The sequence below is a fragment of the Westerdykella ornata genome (assembly GCF_010094085.1).
Source record: "Westerdykella ornata strain CBS 379.55 unplaced genomic scaffold EI97scaffold_19, whole genome shotgun sequence".
NCBI lineage: Eukaryota > Fungi > Ascomycota > Dothideomycetes > Pleosporales > Sporormiaceae > Westerdykella > Westerdykella ornata.
Genome location: NW_022986869.1, coordinates 66,703 through 84,940, shown reverse-complemented (window position 1 = coordinate 84,940; position 18,238 = coordinate 66,703). Strand labels below are relative to the sequence as shown.

General features: G+C 53.3%; 6 protein-coding genes across 6 annotated transcripts; 2 read left to right on the top strand and 4 right to left on the bottom strand.

Annotated features, from left to right (window-relative positions):
• Nucleotides 1-899: 899 nt before the first annotated feature.
• On the bottom strand, nt 900-1,634 carry EI97DRAFT_381355 (uncharacterized protein; the record flags this gene model as incomplete). The annotated part of the gene is made up of 3 exons (XM_033795798.1): nt 900-976; nt 1,029-1,345; nt 1,396-1,634. Coding segments are annotated over 3 exons (633 nt in total), but the record flags the coding sequence as incomplete, so codon positions are not given.
• Nucleotides 1,635-2,806: 1,172 nt separating this feature from the next.
• EI97DRAFT_100652 (uncharacterized protein) lies at nt 2,807-4,933 on the bottom strand. The gene is made up of 2 exons (XM_033792872.1): nt 4,609-4,933; nt 2,807-4,561 (listed from the first exon to the last, which is right to left on the bottom strand). The coding sequence occupies exons 1-2, from the start codon at nt 4,849-4,851 to the stop codon at nt 2,963-2,965; spliced, it is 1,842 nt and encodes a 613-aa protein (XP_033652020.1). The 5' UTR covers nt 4,852-4,933; the 3' UTR covers nt 2,807-2,962.
• A 2,121-nt stretch (nt 4,934-7,054) lies between these two features.
• EI97DRAFT_435027 (acid protease) lies at nt 7,055-8,570 on the bottom strand. Its single transcript, XM_033798773.1, has 3 exons — nt 8,329-8,570; nt 7,239-8,265; nt 7,055-7,185 (listed from the first exon to the last, which is right to left on the bottom strand). Exons 1-3 carry the CDS (start codon nt 8,464-8,466, stop codon nt 7,169-7,171), a joined length of 1,182 nt encoding a protein of 393 aa, XP_033652019.1. The 5' UTR covers nt 8,467-8,570; the 3' UTR covers nt 7,055-7,168.
• A 119-nt stretch (nt 8,571-8,689) lies between these two features.
• EI97DRAFT_435026 (alpha/beta-hydrolase) lies at nt 8,690-10,137 on the top strand. Its single transcript, XM_033798772.1, has 3 exons — nt 8,690-8,820; nt 8,868-8,951; nt 9,217-10,137. The coding sequence occupies exons 1-3, from the start codon at nt 8,766-8,768 to the stop codon at nt 9,885-9,887; spliced, it is 810 nt and encodes a 269-aa protein (XP_033652018.1). The 5' UTR covers nt 8,690-8,765; the 3' UTR covers nt 9,888-10,137.
• EI97DRAFT_401981 (uncharacterized protein) lies at nt 10,026-12,746 on the bottom strand. The gene is made up of 3 exons (XM_033796474.1): nt 12,254-12,746; nt 12,011-12,183; nt 10,026-11,957 (listed from the first exon to the last, which is right to left on the bottom strand). The coding sequence occupies exons 1-3, from the start codon at nt 12,506-12,508 to the stop codon at nt 10,145-10,147; spliced, it is 2,241 nt and encodes a 746-aa protein (XP_033652017.1). The 5' UTR covers nt 12,509-12,746; the 3' UTR covers nt 10,026-10,144.
• Nucleotides 12,747-13,247: 501 nt separating this feature from the next.
• On the top strand, nt 13,248-16,520 carry EI97DRAFT_100543 (cysteine proteinase). The gene is made up of 4 exons (XM_033792871.1): nt 13,248-14,877; nt 14,928-15,034; nt 15,084-15,246; nt 15,296-16,520. Exons 1-4 carry the CDS (start codon nt 13,498-13,500, stop codon nt 16,355-16,357), a joined length of 2,712 nt encoding a protein of 903 aa, XP_033652016.1. The 5' UTR covers nt 13,248-13,497; the 3' UTR covers nt 16,358-16,520.
• Nucleotides 16,521-18,238: the final 1,718 nt, after the last annotated feature.

Here is an 18,238-nt window from a genome sequence, read left to right as displayed (position 1 = left end):
TGCTCCTGGGGTGGCATGAGCATAGCCTCTTCGTTCTGGAGGTTCTGAAGCATTGCCCCTTGGTTTCGGCGCGATTCCTCGACGTTCTGAAAAGATGTATGGCGGAGTCAAGCTCCCACAGTCTCCACGTCCCATAGGCGGGTATCGTCCTCGATTCGGGTATGTCGAAGCCACTCTTCTATACACCGGCGCATTCCAGGCAAGGCCTGAGCTCGAGGGTACCGTGGGCGAATATTCTCTCCATTTTGAAGGGCTCGATGCATTTCTTCGGACCTCTGGTGGATTCTTTCACTCTGTTGAAGCGCTCGCTCAATTCCTGCGGTATGCCGGCGGTTATCATCCTCGCTTTGGCGGTTTGGACGTATTTCCCCTGGAAGTTGGTGGGGTCGGTGATGCCGACGTCCTTGCTCGATTTCCTCGTGGTATCGGCGGATGTTCTCGTCAGGTCCAAGATCTGGAGGGTTTTCCTCTAGAGATAGGGGACTGTTCTGATATCCTCGCAATCGATCAATTTCCGCGTTGAATCGGCGGATGTCCTCAGGTCTAAGCTCTGGAAAGTTATCCCCTCGAAGTGGGCGAAGGGCCCAGTGTCGATGCACTCGCTCATTTGCTGCATCATCATGGTGGGTATGGACCTGATTTTGGAATCTTCGACGCATTTCGTCCAAGTCGCGTTGGAGTCTCTCGTTGTGTCGACGTAGTAGCTCGATATCCGCCTCGTGCAGGCGGATGTCTTCAAATCGGGTTCTTGGTTGCCTTTCTTGTTGAGCTCGGCGGAGCTCGGCCATTATCGGGGCTCTGGGTCGACGCCGCCCAAAGAATTGGGCAAAGCCCAACTCGTCAACTGTGGGCATCTCCACCAGTGGCATCTGCAGTAGTCCCATTAGAGTTAGAACCGCCTTCGTTGGGCACGTATCTGTGTGCATGAAGTTGACTGTAAGACATTGCCAGCAGAAATCAGTGCTGCATTGAATACCTATTGGTCTAGTCAGTCTGCTGTACTTTGACCGATGAACTTTGCCGCTTACAGTGCATATGATCGCAGCCACCGTTCTTGATGATGGTGGCAGTGCACCTTGGGCAGTTTTTAGCCCCCATCCTCTCCATCGCAGTGTTAGATTGCGCCTCTTCCTGTTCGGGGCTAATGGTGCACGCAGCCTCGTGCCAGGGGCGGCTGCATGCGAGACACTGGTGAGATTGGCAGTACGGACAGGTGAGCTTCCTCTCTTGGGGGCATTCTACGGATAATGCTTCAATGGAGAAATACTTGCCACAATGGGCATTGAGACAGGCGAGGTAATCCCGGTTGGTGGTCATGTGGTATCGCAGTAGAGCATTATCCCATCTGAGAGACCGGAATTAGCATCCTACTATGGCATCGATGATTACACTTACGAATTGAAAACTCTCTCAGAAACCATCTTCCTGACTGCTGAAAAGTCCAGTGTCTTCAGGCAATTGGGGAAGGGGCATTCCAGAATGGCATGTTCCAAGAGTCTGTTGGATACTTTTGTCGATAGAATGTTCTCGATGCAGCTGTTGCATGTCTTCTGAAAGTGGCCGCAGAGGTCGGCCTCCTCCCGTGACGTGAAGCTCGACTCGGGTTGATCCTCAGCACAGATAATGCACTCCATCATCTTTTCTTGAGTCCGCTTGGTGCGACCTCGTTTTTTGGTTTTGCGAGGCCGTGACCTCCGAACCACGGCACCGAGGATGGCATTTCGACTGCAGGGGCGGGTTGAAGAGATGTTGTAATGTACCCTACGTCTGGGCGCAAGTTGAAGACGACGGGGAGTTACTTGTGCCATGGTCGGCAGTCAAGCTGTAATTGCAAGTGTACGGTGACAAGTGGACGGGGCGTGTCCCTCGTTACGGTGAGAAAAAGGTGGTTGTGTGACTGGCAGGCTTCGTGGTGTCTCTGGTGGGGAAGGGGTTCCACGAGCTCCACATGACGTGCATGGTGACGACGAAGGGAAGGCACCACGTCACTTCGTTCGAGGATCGGAACCATGTGGCTATAAGCATACATCAATCAACCGATTACCTTCTGCAAGCATCGCGTTAGCAAACACCGCGGGGCTGTGCATCTACTAACCCGTATATCAAGGGCGCAGTTGCAGAACGAGGTCACAGTTTAGTGCTCAATCGTCCGTAGGCCATGCGTGCAGCGCGTGGAACTAAATTCGTGACTTTGAAGTTAACAATTTTTATATCCGTGTCCCGCAGTTTCTGGCGTTCCGAGTGCTACGCTTTGAGCCTACATACAGCTGCTGAGAATACTAATGTCGCGATCGTCGATCGTGCGTTGTCTAGTAGGCTCGTTTTCCGCATAGCTAGACGTTGCCTCACCAGTCATAAGCATTTCTGCCTAACCACATGATGGTAACTAAATCTTCCGCAGCACTGGTGCTTAGCAAGCACTTACAGAACATGGATAGTATATAATAAGGCGAGGAGAGAATTCCAAGCATTGTAGGAGTTGGTGCTACTATTCAGGCACCAAACAAGAGACAGAAATGTCCGGCGAATTTGAGAGTACTAATGTATCAGCAAGCCATGCAAGTGCAAGAGGCATACGTGCACTCATCTCGATCCCAGATAGCTATACAAACCCACCCCGAAGAAGCTTCTCCATTCACATGATTCTATAGGTATAACGAAACTAGATAGCGCCTCGGTCGCACGAGCAGAGACATATAAGGTCCACAACAGTTTGCTCCCTACTATGTAGGTATCTTTTCTTAGACAAGTCCTTCCACGCATACCTAAGTTACCCATGCAGCACCGAGTTTTTTCGTGACAAGAGGAAAAGCTTTGGATTGAGAATGCTTACACTACCGCAGCTCCTAGAAGCATCCTGGAACGATTTCATTATTACTGCACAATATTGCACAATAGACACTCATGTGAGGAGAGTGGAGTGTGTCAGTTGATAGCTATGGAGCCACATAACGGCTCACAGCTAGTACTCGAAAGCCACTATGCGCTCAGAGTCTCTCACCCACTTGGGAGCTCTGGTCGTTCTGCCGAAGAACGGCATCCCGTCATCCTTTGGAGTAAAGGCTTTCTTAACTTCAGTCTTGATCTTCTTGATCCTGCAATCAGCCAAATTGCCATTCTCCCCATGCGCATCAAGTAGAATCTTGTGAGTACTGTCTGCAATGATCTTCAGGTTGCCTGCCAACATATTTTTCACGGGACACATGATGAAGACTAGCTCTCGGAGACAGGGAAACCTAACTAGCTGGATCGCATAGAAGTAGAAAGATTTCCGAAATTCGAGGTTAGTACGGCCGATGCGTAGGGGAATATCCATCTTGGCAGGCTGAAATGAGAAGTGTTTCAAGTTCGGACATGCTTCACGGATTTGCTGGACTCTGGGCGGTGTCAGGTCCTGTGCGCCAAATCTTAAGGCCAACTCTTCAAGGGAAGAGTGGTTCCTCAGTGCCAACCCCAAGTCCATCATCCATTCGTCATTGCTAATAAACCGCAAGACTCGGAGACCCGATATCCTGCGGAGGAATGTTTCGACAACATGGGGCCGCGACTGTTCAACAGTGTGGAAGATTGGCCTGATGCAGTTGAAAGTCTTCAGTTGTGATGGCTCTCCATCCTTGAAGGCGTCGAGGATGATTTCCATGTTGCCGCAGTATTCAAGGTGTAAGTGCTCCATTGCAGAAACATCGATGCGCCGAACTTGGTTGGTCTCTGCTTCCGTCAACCATATGCGGGTAAGAGTCAGCCGTGTGACTCGGATCTGCTGGGTGATTGGCGCAGCCAAAATCATCGAGAATACGCCTTGGCATTTATAGTAGTACTCATGCTCCAAAGCAATGGAATGAAACTGTGTTGGAGGCCCCATGGTCGTCATGACTTCCTCGAATTCAGACGCAGACGTTCCTTGGGCAGGTTGTAAATCTAGCGGATGTGCACTGACGCTGAAACTTCTCTGGACCGATCCAACAGCAGACAGGATAACCATCCTTTCATGCCCAATGCCGTGACATTGGAACGCAAGCTGAGCAGAACAGGGAAACATCTGCGGTGCCCAGGTTTTGCCGCTCTCATATAGTTCAGTCTCTCTGGCCTCATGTTCAGCATGGGCGTCAGCAGTTGTCACGCTAGGGAATGAAATCTCCTTGATGGTGCGGATGAAGCCGGCTCGGTCAGACAACGCGTCCCCCAACTCGACCCAGCGCACCCAATCGAGCCTTGAACGGCGGAAGAGAAGTTGTTCCAAGGGCGCATTCTTTATGCATTGAACAAGCTGGGTGAAAAACGGAAGTATATGGGGATTGTCGTCTTGCGTATCGCCGGGAACTGTAAGCGTCAGGTTCCGGGTATAATCGGTGATGTTTCTGACAATCGCCGTGTTATATTTAGTGCCGAAGAAAAGGCCAACCTCAAGTCCAACCTCCATTGCGCCCGAACCCTCTCTGGAAAATGAGTGGCCCTGCGGTCTCGTGAAGTCGATATGGGTATTCTTCCAGAGGTGCGGCATTGCAATCCTTCGCAGATTCCGCGAAACCCAGGTGAGAGTCTGCAAAGCCTCCACTTCCACCTGCGCATATTTAGCGAGAACCACAACACAGAGAGCTAGTAACTTGCCTCCCTCACAATTTCATCTAGCAACTCTTCTGCTAGCGCCAAAAGCCTACAAGCGTTGCCAGGCTGGTCATCCGCAATGGTCGGAGCTGGAATGGTCTCCCTCTGCTCTTCCGCCCTGGTTTTCTTGGACGTTGGCTCCTCACCGGGGTCATTGTCAGCACAGCGCTTCAATCCAGATAAGCCGCTTTCGTGGACACCAGTCGCGTTTTCTGAATTCTCCGTTGCCTCCGTAGAGTCACCCATGGCTCCAAAATCGCGCCGAGCGCGGTATAGCCTAAGAGCGAAGCCTGTTGGGGTAGTTTTCGTGAGAGCAGCGCGGCGGCGAAGAATGTCAGGTGAGGAGCATGTTGACGAGTAGGAGAGATATCCAAAGAAGCCAGGCAGGCGCTGTGCCGGTTCGTGGGTTATTAATCGGCGCTAGAGAAAGCCGGGCCAGCTTTCACTACCCGCTCAGTGTTGTTCCGTATCGGGTTAGCGCGGAGCCAAGCATGCCTATATCTTCTCTCACTTTTCCCCTCACTTTTCCTCTCACTTCCTCTCCACAACTCGCCTCGTTCGCAACATCTTTTCTTCATCCTCTTTTTCTTGCCCTCACTCCCGGGTTCGTACACGGGCAGAAGCCTGTCGGACTACGGGGATCATTACGAGTTCAAGTAGGCATCGGAGGAGGTGATCGCTTGCGCTCCTGGTGATCCATTCCACGATCGGGTGGGAGTGACGGTGTCTCACGGCGGAGGCTGCGGCAGCCTAGATGAGTGCTTTGCTGGGGCACTTATTGACGACCGGAATCCAGCTACCTTTCTGCGCTCTTTGAATCACTTCTTGTTCCTCTCTTTTAAGCCCTTGCTCCTGGGTTCGTATACGGGCACAAGCCTGTCGGACTACGGGGATCATTACGAGTGAGAGTAGGCATCGGAGGAGGTGACCCCTTGAGCTCCTGGTGATCCATTCCACGATCGGGCGGGAGTAAAGGTGTCTTCCACGGAGGCCTGGGGGCCTAGTTGATAGCTTGCTGGGGCTTTCAATGACGACCGGAATCCAGTCTCTCTTCATAACTCTTTTCTGCTATCGCGACTTCTCACTCTCTTTTCAAGCCTTTGCTCCTGGGCTCGTACACCGGCACAAGCTGGTCGGGCTACGGGGATCATTACGGGCAGCAGGCTGGCGTCCGGGGTGGCGATCCCCTGCTCCCTTGGTGATCCAATTCACGATCGGGCGGGAGTGACGGTGCCTTCCACGGAGGCCTCGAGGCCTAGTTGATAGCTTGTTGGGGCTTTCAATGACGACCGGAACCAACAGCGCCCTTGACACCTGCGTCGAAACGCTGCTGACTGACGGACGAAGCGCGCTTCGGCACGTGGATGCGGCCCTGCTTCGGTGGGTGTCAGTCCGGACGCAGAGCGGGAAGGCGCAGATGCATGGGATGTATTTGGACACCATACCTTGGTATGCGTCTAGAGAGAGGTCCGAAGTGAGCACTTGGTTGCACCTGGTTGCGGATCATCGCATTGGGCGTGGTTGGGGCCCTTTGCACTCAGTCTCTTCGAGAGATTGGGTTCTATACAATGAGCGGCGAACTCTCGCCGTCTAGTCTTTTCATTGAACGTCGGCTTGATGCGGATGCTCGAGGAAGAGAAATGCGCAGTGCGCTTTCTAGTGTGCAGCCATCCGTGCTTCCCTTGAGCAAGAGATGGTGGCCGAACGTCCACAGTAAAAAGCGATTTCTCAATCAGGATAGCCAACTCTTTGACAGATGCCTTCAGTCATTGCAACCGCTTGTGTTTTGTCAATCCATGGCATAGAGATGTGTGCCTGCAGATCCTCAGCATAGCTCCAGGTAGACAGATTTAATGGTGTGTATGGCTTCTGCAGGCAAGCACCGAATAGAAAAACGCTTCTGCACTCACCATCGACTCACTTAAGCCTCCTATACCAGATGCGGTGTCCAGACACTGGGACATGGCCGCGCCGCTCGACCGCACTAGGTGCATTCATCCCGCCGCCACGACCGCCGGCAGTCGATCATGGGCATGGGCAAGCGTCCCGATTTTTCTTTCTTCGGAAGACACGCAGCCCAGACACCGATGCATCCGAATAGCGCGGGGCAGCGTGGGTGGGAGGAGCAAAAGAGGGTGCGAGCATGAGGCATCATGATGGATGAAGGTTGAGCTAAGCTTTTGTGGCGAAAAGCCACAAATCAGGATGGTGGATGGAACGTGTGGGGAGTCCCGTCGGGCCGAACGGGAATGCTCCAACCTAACCCGGATACGGAAGGCGAGGATACACACTCTGTGGCATCACCGGCTCTCTGTCGAGCGTTTAAAGAAGAGTAGATTTCTCTTTGTGAACCTACTGCTCGTTCTCAGATTGTTGTCAAAGCAAGTCACTCAAATCTACCCCCACCACGTCCCATAAGTGCCGTTTCGTCTTGTAAAAGAACTAGCCTTCCGCTCCGCTTCAACTTCACAGACCATCGCTCCCTGTATTGGCCAAGGCTGGCACATTTACTAACTTATCTTTCAAAAGTCTGGCGATCTATACAGTTCACACACATGGTCGCTCATTTCCTCTCTGCGACTGACATATCTGTTAGTCTTTTACCATTGGAGAAGGCGAAGCTTGGTACTTACACCGCACCCTCCTCTCTCCAAAATCGAACACCGTATAAAACCGCTTCAAGAAATGCGGGCCCAAAGCGATCGCATTATCCGGTAGACCCGTGTCGTCATGATCCATGATCCACAACAGGCACGCAGGCTTCTTATCCGGTCCATCTAAGCGATGCTCAAACGTATAATCGAAGCCGGAGATGGTGAGCTCGTGGCCGCCAATCTCGAATGTCAGGTCTGGTAAATGTGGACGACGGTCGCATGGCACCGAGGCCCAGAGCTCATTGATCCATTCCGCGCCGATCACATTGTAGAAATCCTCCACTTGCAGGGATTTGGGGAAGACAATGAAGGGATTGCTCGTCAGAACGGCGACGGAGTCGACGGGTAGCGGGACGGGGTAAGGAGTTGGCGTGTGCAGCGTGATGTTGCTGGATGGAAGCACCCAAGGTACATTCGACGAAGAGAGGCCCGAGTCCAATTCAACGACATCGACGGTGCTGAACTCGCCACTGTAAAGGCCGGAATTCGTCCCGCCAAACATGATTTCGCCCTCGTCCTCTAAGCCACGCGGTAGCGCGAGTGAGAAGATCATTTCATCGAGCAGTGGCTCGGAATACAACTTAGAAAGAAAGCTGGAATATTCCGTTCGACGATAACTATTCAGGGAATCCCATGGGGGAGCCAGACCTATCATGCCATCGAAGCCGTCATCTGGAAATTTGAAGGGTGAGCCGTCGGAACGCCAATCGTATTCCAGGAAAGCCACCCCCGGGAATTTTAGACCGCTAAAGTGCACTGTATCGCGGACCAGATCGCCAAAGTAATTGTGGCCGAAGAAGTCCTGCCATGTTACCGTGCATTTGGACTCCGAGGTGGAGGAGGCGGACCTGTCGTAGAGGCGTCTAGTGCCTTTTGTGGTGCATGACGAGTCACAGTTGATAGAAGGGAGCAACATGCCGCCATTCATGAGATCCAAAGACACATTGAAATGCTGTGGAGGGGTGCCAACGGCGACATCGATGGTGTGAAAGAGCCCGTCAAGAGACTGGTTATTAACATGTCAGTTCAGGTGGAGAAAATCATACAGCACCCGACGATGCCGTCCTACCTTTACCGGTATTGAGAATCTTCCAGTATCAGAGCCAGCTTCGGCAAGAACATTCTGCTGGCGTTCATCCGGTGTCCGTGGTGGAAGAACGAAAGCGTGAACGACCCCAATCTGAAGGAAAGATGCGAAAAGGTACATGATGAAGGTTGGTGCATGAGTGATTGAGAAGCTGAACAACGTCAGCAAAAGCGTTATGCCACCTCATTATGTTGAACAGGCAGCGAGGCACAGCCCGATTGTTGAAACAGCAAGGATGCCGGGCGCTTGCAATGCAGTTTGGGGGCGATGGTTTACGTGTGGAGCCGAGGCAAGAATAAGCGTAACATGCGGCTATGTACGGCAATTGGAAGCGAAGACTTGAACAACCCCTCCACCCCACACTCCTCCTATCACCAAGTGCCATACTTTGAGTCTGCCTATCTCCAAATCAACCAAAGATGTTGATTAAGGAATCGCACACAGACGTCTCTACCCAGGCGGGTGGAACCATGAGTAAATGCGCTCCATTCATTGTGGAACCCAGTGCTGACCATTCTTAGGGATCTTCCTCTTCCACCCCATCATTCCCGGCTATCCCAAAGCGAAGTTCCCTGGTGTTGTCGTCTTCAGCGAAATCTACCAAGGTAATACATTAAATGATTTCCCTTTGTTGGAATATTGTCCTATCTGGAGCATCCAGCTGTTACCAAGTTGCCACCACAGAGACTTTCCTATTCTCCTTACAAGGAGGTGCACATCTCATCTTGTCATTTTCCATTTCAATTCACTGCCCTTCAACTTCTTCCAATCTATCTCCAACCCCTCCTCCCCGGTATCCGCCACTCCTTCCACTTCAACAACATTGATTCCTTATCATCACATTCTTCCTCCTCTAACACTCCTCCCCAGTCACCGGTCCCGTCTCCCGCTTTGCCCGCCAAATCGCCTCCCAAGGCTACATCGTCGCAGCCCCCTCCTCATACCACGAATTCACCTCTCCCTCGCCCCTCGCCTACGACGTCCCCGGCACCGACGCCGGCAACCAATGGAAAATCACCAAAGAGCTCGCCGCCTACGACGAAGACGCCACCCTCTCCATCGACACCTTACTCTCCCTCCCGACGTGCAACGGCCGCGTGGGGACAACGGGAATGTGTCTGGGCGGCCACCTCGCCTACCGCTGTGCTATGGATCCCCGCATCTCGGCCGCGGTGTGCTACTTTGCGACCGATATCCACAGCTCGACTCTAGGCAAGGGGAAGAGCGACGACAGTCTCAGGCGCACGGGGGACATCAAGGGCGAAGTCGTCATGATTTTCGGGAAGAACGATACCCATGTGCCCCCTGAGGGGCGGGATCTGATTCGCAGGACTATGCACGAGGCTGGGGTGAATTTCTCGTGGTATGAGATTGCGGGGGCGCAGCATGCTTTTATTAGGGATGAGCTGTCCAAGGGGAGGTATGATGCGGCGATCAGTGGCGTGTGCTTTGAAATGTTGAAAGAGTTGTTCAATCGGACGCTGAGGAGCGATTTGGGGGAGAGGGAGGGTGGAGTTGAGGAGGTGGAACACGTATGTTAATCGGGCACGTTCAGTAGAGGGGCATCCAGCAGGAGCATACGCTTGAACATGCGTGGTGTAGAGGCACCAAGATTGATAGATCTTTAGCGCAAGCAGTGGAGCTTCATACACACAGCTTGAACTACGAATAGGGCGCCTCGGCGGTTGATGTCAATTCTTTCATGAGTGCTACAACCAAGTAGTAGGGATGTTGCGCGCTGTTCTAGATCTAGAAAACTCCATTCTTTTTATTCATGAGTCCTTTCAACTTCTTCGATTCACGCGCCCCTCCGCACATTTGTACTCATCAGTGTGATCTTCTTCGCCTTCTTCTTCTTCCCTCCCGCCGGTTTCCTTGTGCTCGATGACTCCCCTTCCCCAAGAGAAAGCGCTTGAGCTTCTGCCAAAAGAGCATCATCTTCCTGCAATAGATCCTTCTCCCAACCCTGCAACCACCCATCGTCCCGCGCGTCATGCTCTATAGGTGCCATCGTAGGCGAAGTGGGAGCCACCATGGCAGTGCCCCAAACCGTGCGCGGCGCCGACGGGCTCGTGGACGGTGACGCCAGGGATGCAAAGCCGTGGCCCCGTCTCACAGGCCAAGGCGGTGAAGTTGACGTCCCCTCAGCGGTTGCGTCCGACATACTGCCGGAAACAAGAGGCTGGAAGTCGTCCGGTCGGAACTTCTCTTCCGGAATTCCAGCACGACTCTTCCGCCGCGCAGAAGCGAACTCTGCATATTCGGCCTTCTCCGCCCGAATACGAGCCTTCTCTTCTCGACTCTCCTTCTCATGATTCCGCTTCCGCCGCTTCTCTATGTCCGGCCTGAAGCGCTCCAATATCTCAGGAGAAACGGTATCAGTCCAGTCGCACTCGAGGAAGTTCACCACGCACCCATAAGGGAGATGGGCAAGGTACTTGGTTCGTCGCCGTAACTCATCATCCACGACATGGCCAGTTGAAACCCGCTCAACGCGCGGGAGAATTGTAGCTGGAAACGCGGAAAAGTCGCCGAATTCAGCCTTCAGGATGCGTATGTCCAAGGGTGATAGGTAATAATGTAATAACGCTTGGTAGAAGAAATACTCAGAGGGCGTATGCTTGTTTTCATGATGCTGCCGATGGCGAATCTCGGCTAATGTCGCGTTGATATTGTTGCTCGCTTTTGATGAGTGCGATGATATCGATGCTTTCCTCGCTGAAGATAGTCCAGATTCAGAGTTCTCCGAGCGTGGTTGACCGTCCACAAGGTTCTCAGGCACTGGAGTGTGTGAGACAGGCGTCATACTGACAGACTGGCCCGATTTCGAGGCATTCATGATCGTATACATCTCAGGGGCATCTTCGGGATTCTCATTGAAAACGATCGGTGGCCGCTTCGGTTTGGGCTCAGCGGGTTTTGACGAGATTTCTGGGGGGTTCCCAATGCCCTTGATCTTCTCTTTCGACTCTTGGATAGCGCGTATCGCTTTGCGCATCCACTCCACGTTGTCTTCTCCGAACATCAACTCGTCTTCCTTCTCCTGCTGCTCGAGCATGGATATTTCTGTATCAAATTGCTCAAACATGTAGTCCTCCCCTCCGCGCATCACTCTAGAGTAGTCCATGACCTCGGCAGCATGATACCAGGGGATGTCTTGGTCTTCGTCCAAAGCATCCGCTCCGTCCCGTGGCATGGCCAGTGTACTTCCAGCAGACCTTTTCACCAAACGGAGCACGACATCGCCGCCTTCCTGCGGCGGAAGCCCCTCTTGACCCACGTACCAACGGACCGGTCTCGTCTCTGACATGTAAATCGTGTCGTAGCATATTGGGCATTTCTTCGATCGTGCACGCTTCTCCGGTGATCTTCCTTCGTCATCCGAGTGCATATAACGGATGAGGCACGGCAGGCAGAATATATGCCCACATCTCGCCATCCTCGGAGCGACTGGCGTTCCTAGACAAATAGGGCACGAGGCCTCCTGAGATTGTGAAGACGCTAGAATCTGCAGGACATTCTTCCAGTCCAGGTGTATATCAGCGTCGACGCTTTGCGCACGGTAATCGAATCTCGGATCGACGATGAAGCGGTAGTTGGCGTGTACATATCTATGTCCGGGAGTCGGTTGAGGAAAGATTCTGGTAAGCATGGGGATACGCACCTTGCCTTGTCGATGGCATGATAACCCGAGCCCAAGCCCCATGTAGGATTTCTCCTAACTCTGCCATGGGAGTGGTGGTGGTAGTTGTTTTGCGGTCGAGGAGGAAGGCTGAAGTTCATGAGATGTGTGATTGACGTCTGCCCCTTGCGACTGTTGAGAGAACGCATGGCGAGCTACTTCTGAGTCAGTGACTGGACAGTCAATGAACGCGCCTGCACCGCGGCGTCAAAGATCAATACTCACCGACTCGGCGATTGCATCCTCATCCGGTTGACGGAAGCGCCTCGAGGGCTTGTGCTGTCTTTTGGATTGTTGGCTATTGCGCGGCGTCGGCGAGGGCCTCGAAGGGGTTCCGGCACCGAAGCTGCTCCCACTCCGCCGCTGGCCTGAGCTGTCGCCGGAGGCAGCGGCGCCGGGGGTGCTCTGCGCGGGGGAAAGAGAGCCTGAGGGCGCTTGAGCTTTGGAGGAGGATGCGATGGCGGCGGGAGTCGACGACATTGGGGTCGGAATGACGGAAACGAGCTGCTCCTGCGCGCACTCGAGTTGGATGGATCTGGCCACCGAACGGGGGCAAGCAGAGACGGCGCACGGCGGACTAGAGCGAAGAGCGAAGAGCGAGAGACGAGCGAAGAGTGACGAGACACGGGAGGGCTGGCGGAGGGGGAGTGATGGACCACGCGGAGGAGGGGGTTATATGTTGGGTCCCCCGGAAGGGATGGACTTGGGAGAGGAGGAGGGGAGCAAGAGTCAGACGCCACTGAAAGGTGCACGGCCACGACGCAGTGACGATTTCCAATCACGTGATGTGGGGTCTCGGCCATGTCAAACCTGGGAACATCAAGTTTTCCGGCTTGTAGAACTGACCGCTTGACTGTGCGTCGACCTCCCTCAGATCTTCATACATTCTCTCAAAGAACCGTTTCCCGTCCAGCAAACTCGCCTAGTCATAGTACAAGTACAGTGAGTTCAAGAAAGCTGATTAATTGATTGCGCCCGAATAACAACAACCCGCCAAGCTTTTACGGACGCTCGGATCACTGGCTTAGAGAGAGCCGCCTCACCATCTTTCCAAGCCCTTCCATTCACCTCGCGCGCCTCACACGACAACCCGTCACCTCACCTCCTCCCACCCTTCCACCCTTCCCTCCTCCGCCCAACTCCAAATCTTCTCCGCCTACTCGCACCCTCCGACGGGCAGTCTCTCTCCTGCCTGCGATGTCGTGCTGAGTACAATGCACCCCGCGCCTCGTCTTTACGGTCGCCGCTCTTCTGCTTGCGACTCCGACGCCCACCCCGGTCCTGCTCGTCGCGCGAGCTAAATATCCGACTTCAGAACGAAATATCTGATTACATTCTTCAGCGTCCGTACGACGCCTGTCAGCCACAGCTTCCTCGACGGTCTCTCCTGTCCGCCACTACCTCCTCACAGCTTGACGCTCGGTCGTGTCCAGCGCCAGCTGTGAAGGTTCCATCGAAGCCGCCTGGCAATGCACCCATCAGCCGGGCCCCATCATCAGGGTAGGCGGCACGGGGAACATCACTATCCATATCACCATCAGGTCCCTCAGATCCCGCCCCAGACGCACTCGCCGGTGCAGTACAACCCATATGCCCAGTACCCGGTCCCTCCCCAACACTATGGCGCTCCGCATATGGCCCCCTATGCGCATCAGCAGCTCCCGCCACAATGGCAGAACCCATACATGCATCCGCACCCACAGCAGGCGCCGTATCCGCAGCCCATTCCCCCGCAATATGTGATGCCGCCTCGCCCTTTCCACCCTCAGGCCGGTGGTTCCCCCGTCGTTGTCTCCTCTCATCCTTATGTGGCACCGGCGACTCCTGTCAATCGCACCCTCGATCCCACGCCGCCTGTAGTATACTCGCAGACACCGCCTGTCCCGATAACTCCTGTTCCGACGGCCTCTGCTCCGCCCCTTCCTACCCCCCAACCAGTTCCTTCAACTCCCGCCGAGACTCCCCGCGCTCTCAATACCCCGACTACTGGCATGGCCACACCTACTCCGCCGCCAATCTCGCCGCCGCGTCAGACCGAACCGGCAAAGTCAGAACGCAAAGGCACATTCTACCCTCCCCTTCCGTGGTGTTCGTTTGATGGGCCTTTCCCACCAAGAGCTTCTCGCAAAAAGGGCAAAGGCCGTTCTACGTCTTTAAGACAATACAATGTGTATCCAAGCCTTGAACAAGTAGGAAAGGAACAAAATACTGTTAGTGCAGATCAGTCTGCCGAGAAAACCGAGAAAGACACTCCTTTGGAGGTGAATGTGAATGAGGAGGCCGCTCAAACCCCTGTCACGCCCGCTACCGAAGTCATCGAACAAACTACTACCCAGTCCCCCCAGCTGTCTACTCCCACTCGGCCCGCCGCCTCTGCTCCCGCTATTGCGCCTCCCTCCTCAAAACCAGCTCCTTCGTCACATACTCGTACGGCAACGATACCTGCGGTTCCCATGATACCACTCAAGTCCGCGCGAGCGGCAAGCGTCGTCTCTACCACACAGAAGTCAACGAAGTCCACGTCGGAGAAAACGGAGGCAAAGAAACCGGATACTCAGTCGTCGACTGGGGAGGCTGAGACGACCGTCGAAGAAACCCCAAAAGCCTCTCCCCCTGCGAAAAGCGCGCCCAAATCCTGGGCAGAGCTTCTACGAGCGAAAGCTGCACCTGCAGCGCCGCACTCACCTATTTCCGCGGATGGCATAGTGACTACCAACGGCCATAGTGCGCCCAAGAGCAACTCACTGGCCGATGTGCTTGCTACATTTTCTGTCCATGCGGAAAAGAAGGTTGCATTTCTTCAGCCTCGTGGTCTTGTAAATTCTGGCAACTTATGTTATATGAATTCGGTGCGCTGCTCAGGAGACACGTGCAGTAATCACATTGCTGACTTTTGCAGATTCTTCAAGTACTCCTGTTTTGCGTCCCCTTTTACGATTTCTTAGATCAAGTCGCGAAACGCGCAGCTCATAGTTTCAAAAGCGAGACGCCCCTTATAGATGCGATGTAGGTCACTGCTGCTGATCTTCCTCGGATCCTTCTTTGACAAAAATAGGATTATGTTTATGCGCGATTTCAAGGTCATTGACTCAGCCGAATCACCCGAAAAGCTTCGCCTTCGCCTGAAGGACGCCGAACTCGAGCAGTATGGTGATCCACTGGCACCGGAATATGTATATGATGTAATAAGGCGTCTACCTCGCTTCGAGAACATGAAGGTACGTACCAGACGTTTCCATCGAGTCGCAGTCTCCTAATCCGTACCAGCGCGGTCAACAGGAAGATGCAGAGGAGTTCCTTGGTTTTCTCTTGGCTGGACTTCATGATGAATGTGCACACGTAATCAAGAGCGGAAGAAGGGATTCCATTACTGCCGACGGGGTTACTTCGCCCAAGAGCGAACGCTCCGGCTCTATGGACAACGGATGGCTTGAAGTTGGGCCAAAGCAGAAGGCTTCCATTACACAATCCTCCGGCGCAATCGAAGTTGAGAGTCCCATAACAAAGATCTTTGGCGGGAAGCTGCGTTCGGAGTACAAGAGGCCGGGGGAAAAGCCATCCGTGACTCTGGAGCCGTACCAGCCCCTTCAGCTGGACATTGGCTCACCTGAGGTCCATAATATTTCGGACGCGCTTCGAGGCCTGACCCATCTGGAAACGCTTGACGGCGCTACTCGAGGAGCCAAGGCCTCTACCAAACAAGTCTTCATCGATACTTTGCCTCCGGTTCTTATTCTGCATCTCAAGCGCTTCCACTATGATGCCAACGGGCCCCATAAGATTTGGAAGAAGATCGGCTATCCCTTGGAGCTGGAGATCCCCAGGGAGGTGTTTCCTCCACATATGAGGGGCAGCTTTGCAGCACGTGGAGGAATGCCGCGATACAAGCTTGCTGCTGTAGTGTATCATCATGGCAAGAATGCCAGCGGCGGCCACTACACGGTTGATCTCCGTCGGCAAGACGGGCGCGAGTGGATTCGAATGGACGATACCGTCATCCGACGCATTCGCTCAGAAGATGTGGCAGAAGGCGGAGCGGAGGAAGACCCGAAGATTCTCGCTGCAGCCCTGGAGCAACATAAGAATGACAAGGGCAGTGGCCGAAACACCAACATGTATGTCCTTGACGACCAGGATGACATGAAGGACGAAGGCGGCTGGAGCAAGGTGAATGGCAGCGACAAGAAGGACCCCTCGAAGAAGTGGAGTGGGGTGGTCAACGGCAGCACGACGCCGAGCTCAACCGGCAAGCGTACCCCGCTTTCGAAGGAGAACGTCAAGGACAATAAAGTCGCCTACATTCTGTTCTACCAGAAGATTGAGGTGTAACTTGCCGGATTGATTTTGGAGAAGGTGAACGATGGCTTGGGGGATAGACATCGAATGCAAGCGTTCCCTCGCGGGCATGAAGAGAAGGGATACGTTAGAAGGGAGGAACATGTAGGGACCATTCCTCGTCGATGTGTGTCAGGAAATAAAAAAGTCAAAAAGGTCGACATTATCGGGGAAAGGGGGGGTGGTTGCACTCGGCCTATGAAATCGGTGTGATACCCACTTAGGTTAGGTGGATGCATCGCGCGCATAGCCGCGGTGTGAGTGTTGGTTGTAGGAGATGGAGGGGGTTATTGATACCCTCGAATGAACTGTTCTATATTCAAGCCTCCGCTATGCTAGTACTGTGAGGACCGGCACCTGGGTTTCGTACTACAAAAAAACTTTTCAATTCCTTGAAGCTTGCACAGCCCTGAAATAGGTAGGCAGGCATGCAGGCGCGCGTAGAGGAACTGCCAAGGTGTGTAGAAATAAGGTGTAGAGAACGGGTAAATGGGGGCAACTCGTGCACAAATAATCTACGTTAATTGCCTGCTTTTGTTATAGCGCCTTGCCCCAGATGCATTATAGATGCCCCGGATGCCCCGGATGCCCCGGATGCCCCGGATTTTCTGGGTTGAATGTTACACCCCACGTGACTCCTGAACTCGCCCCGGATTCTCTGGGGCGTCGTGGGTCTGTAGGGTTTGCTGACCAGGGCTCTCCCCGTGCACCGAGCCAAGTACGGTAGACTGTTATAAATAAGCAACGCCGCCAATGCGCCCAGCTGCCTTGTTTCCTCTGCCAAGTACAGCAGATCGCCTTGTTTGCACGATCTCCCAGTTCTTCTGCGCAAACTACCCAGTCCTTACGTATACGCGTGCTATAAGAAACAAGGAGTTGTTACTACACGCGTACGCACCTGGAAAGGTATAGGAAATAACATCTCACATACAGATCCTGCCCATTCCGGGGGCATTGCCTACTCCCAGCAAGTCCAGGGATCCGCGTCATCGTCTGGTACCTTAGCTTGAAGGAAGTCCCAGTGCGATTCAGACAGTCCGGTCGAGTGTCCATGTATGTCGGCCCAGGCCCAATAATCGTCTCATTAGTTACAATTGCATGTGGTCTTGCGATGCTGTGGATACGTTCAGGACTGGAAGACGACGAAGGAAGTAGAAATGAAACCATTCCCAGGGTTGCCCAACGAGTCAGTCTAACTCGGCGATTAGGCTATGAGGAGCGAAACGGAGACCTGGAGAAATATCAAGTGGACGAAAATCTCCCAACTCTTATGACATTCACCAGTAACCCGGCTTCTTCGATGCAGGGTGTTGATGATCCCTCCCCCAGCTGCGTGTTAAGTAGCAACTATTGGCTTTTTCAATCACATGGTCAATGAGGCGCAAAAGGCCGTAGCCTTGTAGACCACAGGGACACTCTTTTCCCGAAACAACGGAATTACAGTTGATTATTGTGGAAAACATTATTGTCTATTTATAACTGTCTATGGCTGTGCCTACTAGTGAAACAATCCAACCCGAAACACGAAGATGACTTCAAGGGTTACACGAAATACGAGTGGAGAGCGACGGGTGGGGCGCGTCTACTCTTGTTTTTGGACCCTGCGCCACATCTGTGGTCGCTAGTGTTTTCCGCTCATCACCCAATTATATCATTGACCTGACCAAGCATTGGCCGAGGCATTCCAATCATGAGCTTGGTTCTCTTATACGAGGCTCTGCTCGGTGCAGGTACGGTGCAGGATGGGATGATGCAAACATTGCTATATTCCTCCTACTATCTCCTTTAATTATTGACGGAAAAATTTACTACAATGGTGTCGCATCTCACGCGCGTTACGTGGTGGGGGAGGTGTTCAGCGGAAAATAAGCGCTA

What these genes read in the sequence shown, in the direction of transcription:
- EI97DRAFT_100652 (XM_033792872.1), bottom strand. Translation starts at nt 4,851, where the DNA reads ATGGGTGACTCTACGGAGGCAACGGAGAATTCAGAAAACGCGACTGGT. An exon ending in TAGATGAAATTGTGAGGGAG is followed by an intron (nt 4,562 to 4,608) that starts GCAAGTTACTAG and finishes AAATATGCGCAG; the next exon opens with GTGGAAGTGGAGGCTTTGCA.
- EI97DRAFT_435027 (XM_033798773.1), bottom strand. Translation starts at nt 8,466, where the DNA reads ATGTACCTTTTCGCATCTTTCCTTCAGATTGGGGTCGTTCACGCTTTC. An exon ending in GATTCTCAATACCGGTAAAG is followed by an intron (nt 8,266 to 8,328) that starts GTAGGACGGCAT and finishes GTTAATAACCAG; the next exon opens with TCTCTTGACGGGCTCTTTCA.
- EI97DRAFT_435026 (XM_033798772.1), top strand. Translation starts at nt 8,766, where the DNA reads ATGTTGATTAAGGAATCGCACACAGACGTCTCTACCCAGGCGGGTGGA. An exon ending in CCAGGCGGGTGGAACCATGA is followed by an intron (nt 8,821 to 8,867) that starts GTAAATGCGCTC and finishes GACCATTCTTAG; the next exon opens with GGATCTTCCTCTTCCACCCC. An exon ending in CTTCAGCGAAATCTACCAAG is followed by an intron (nt 8,952 to 9,216) that starts GTAATACATTAA and finishes ACTCCTCCCCAG; the next exon opens with TCACCGGTCCCGTCTCCCGC.
- EI97DRAFT_401981 (XM_033796474.1), bottom strand. Translation starts at nt 12,508, where the DNA reads ATGTCGTCGACTCCCGCCGCCATCGCATCCTCCTCCAAAGCTCAAGCG. An exon ending in AGGATGCAATCGCCGAGTCG is followed by an intron (nt 12,184 to 12,253) that starts GTGAGTATTGAT and finishes ACTCAGAAGTAG; the next exon opens with CTCGCCATGCGTTCTCTCAA. An exon ending in CATGCCATCGACAAGGCAAG is followed by an intron (nt 11,958 to 12,010) that starts GTGCGTATCCCC and finishes TCCCGGACATAG; the next exon opens with ATATGTACACGCCAACTACC.
- EI97DRAFT_100543 (XM_033792871.1), top strand. Translation starts at nt 13,498, where the DNA reads ATGCACCCATCAGCCGGGCCCCATCATCAGGGTAGGCGGCACGGGGAA. An exon ending in ACTTATGTTATATGAATTCG is followed by an intron (nt 14,878 to 14,927) that starts GTGCGCTGCTCA and finishes TGACTTTTGCAG; the next exon opens with ATTCTTCAAGTACTCCTGTT. An exon ending in ACGCCCCTTATAGATGCGAT is followed by an intron (nt 15,035 to 15,083) that starts GTAGGTCACTGC and finishes TGACAAAAATAG; the next exon opens with GATTATGTTTATGCGCGATT.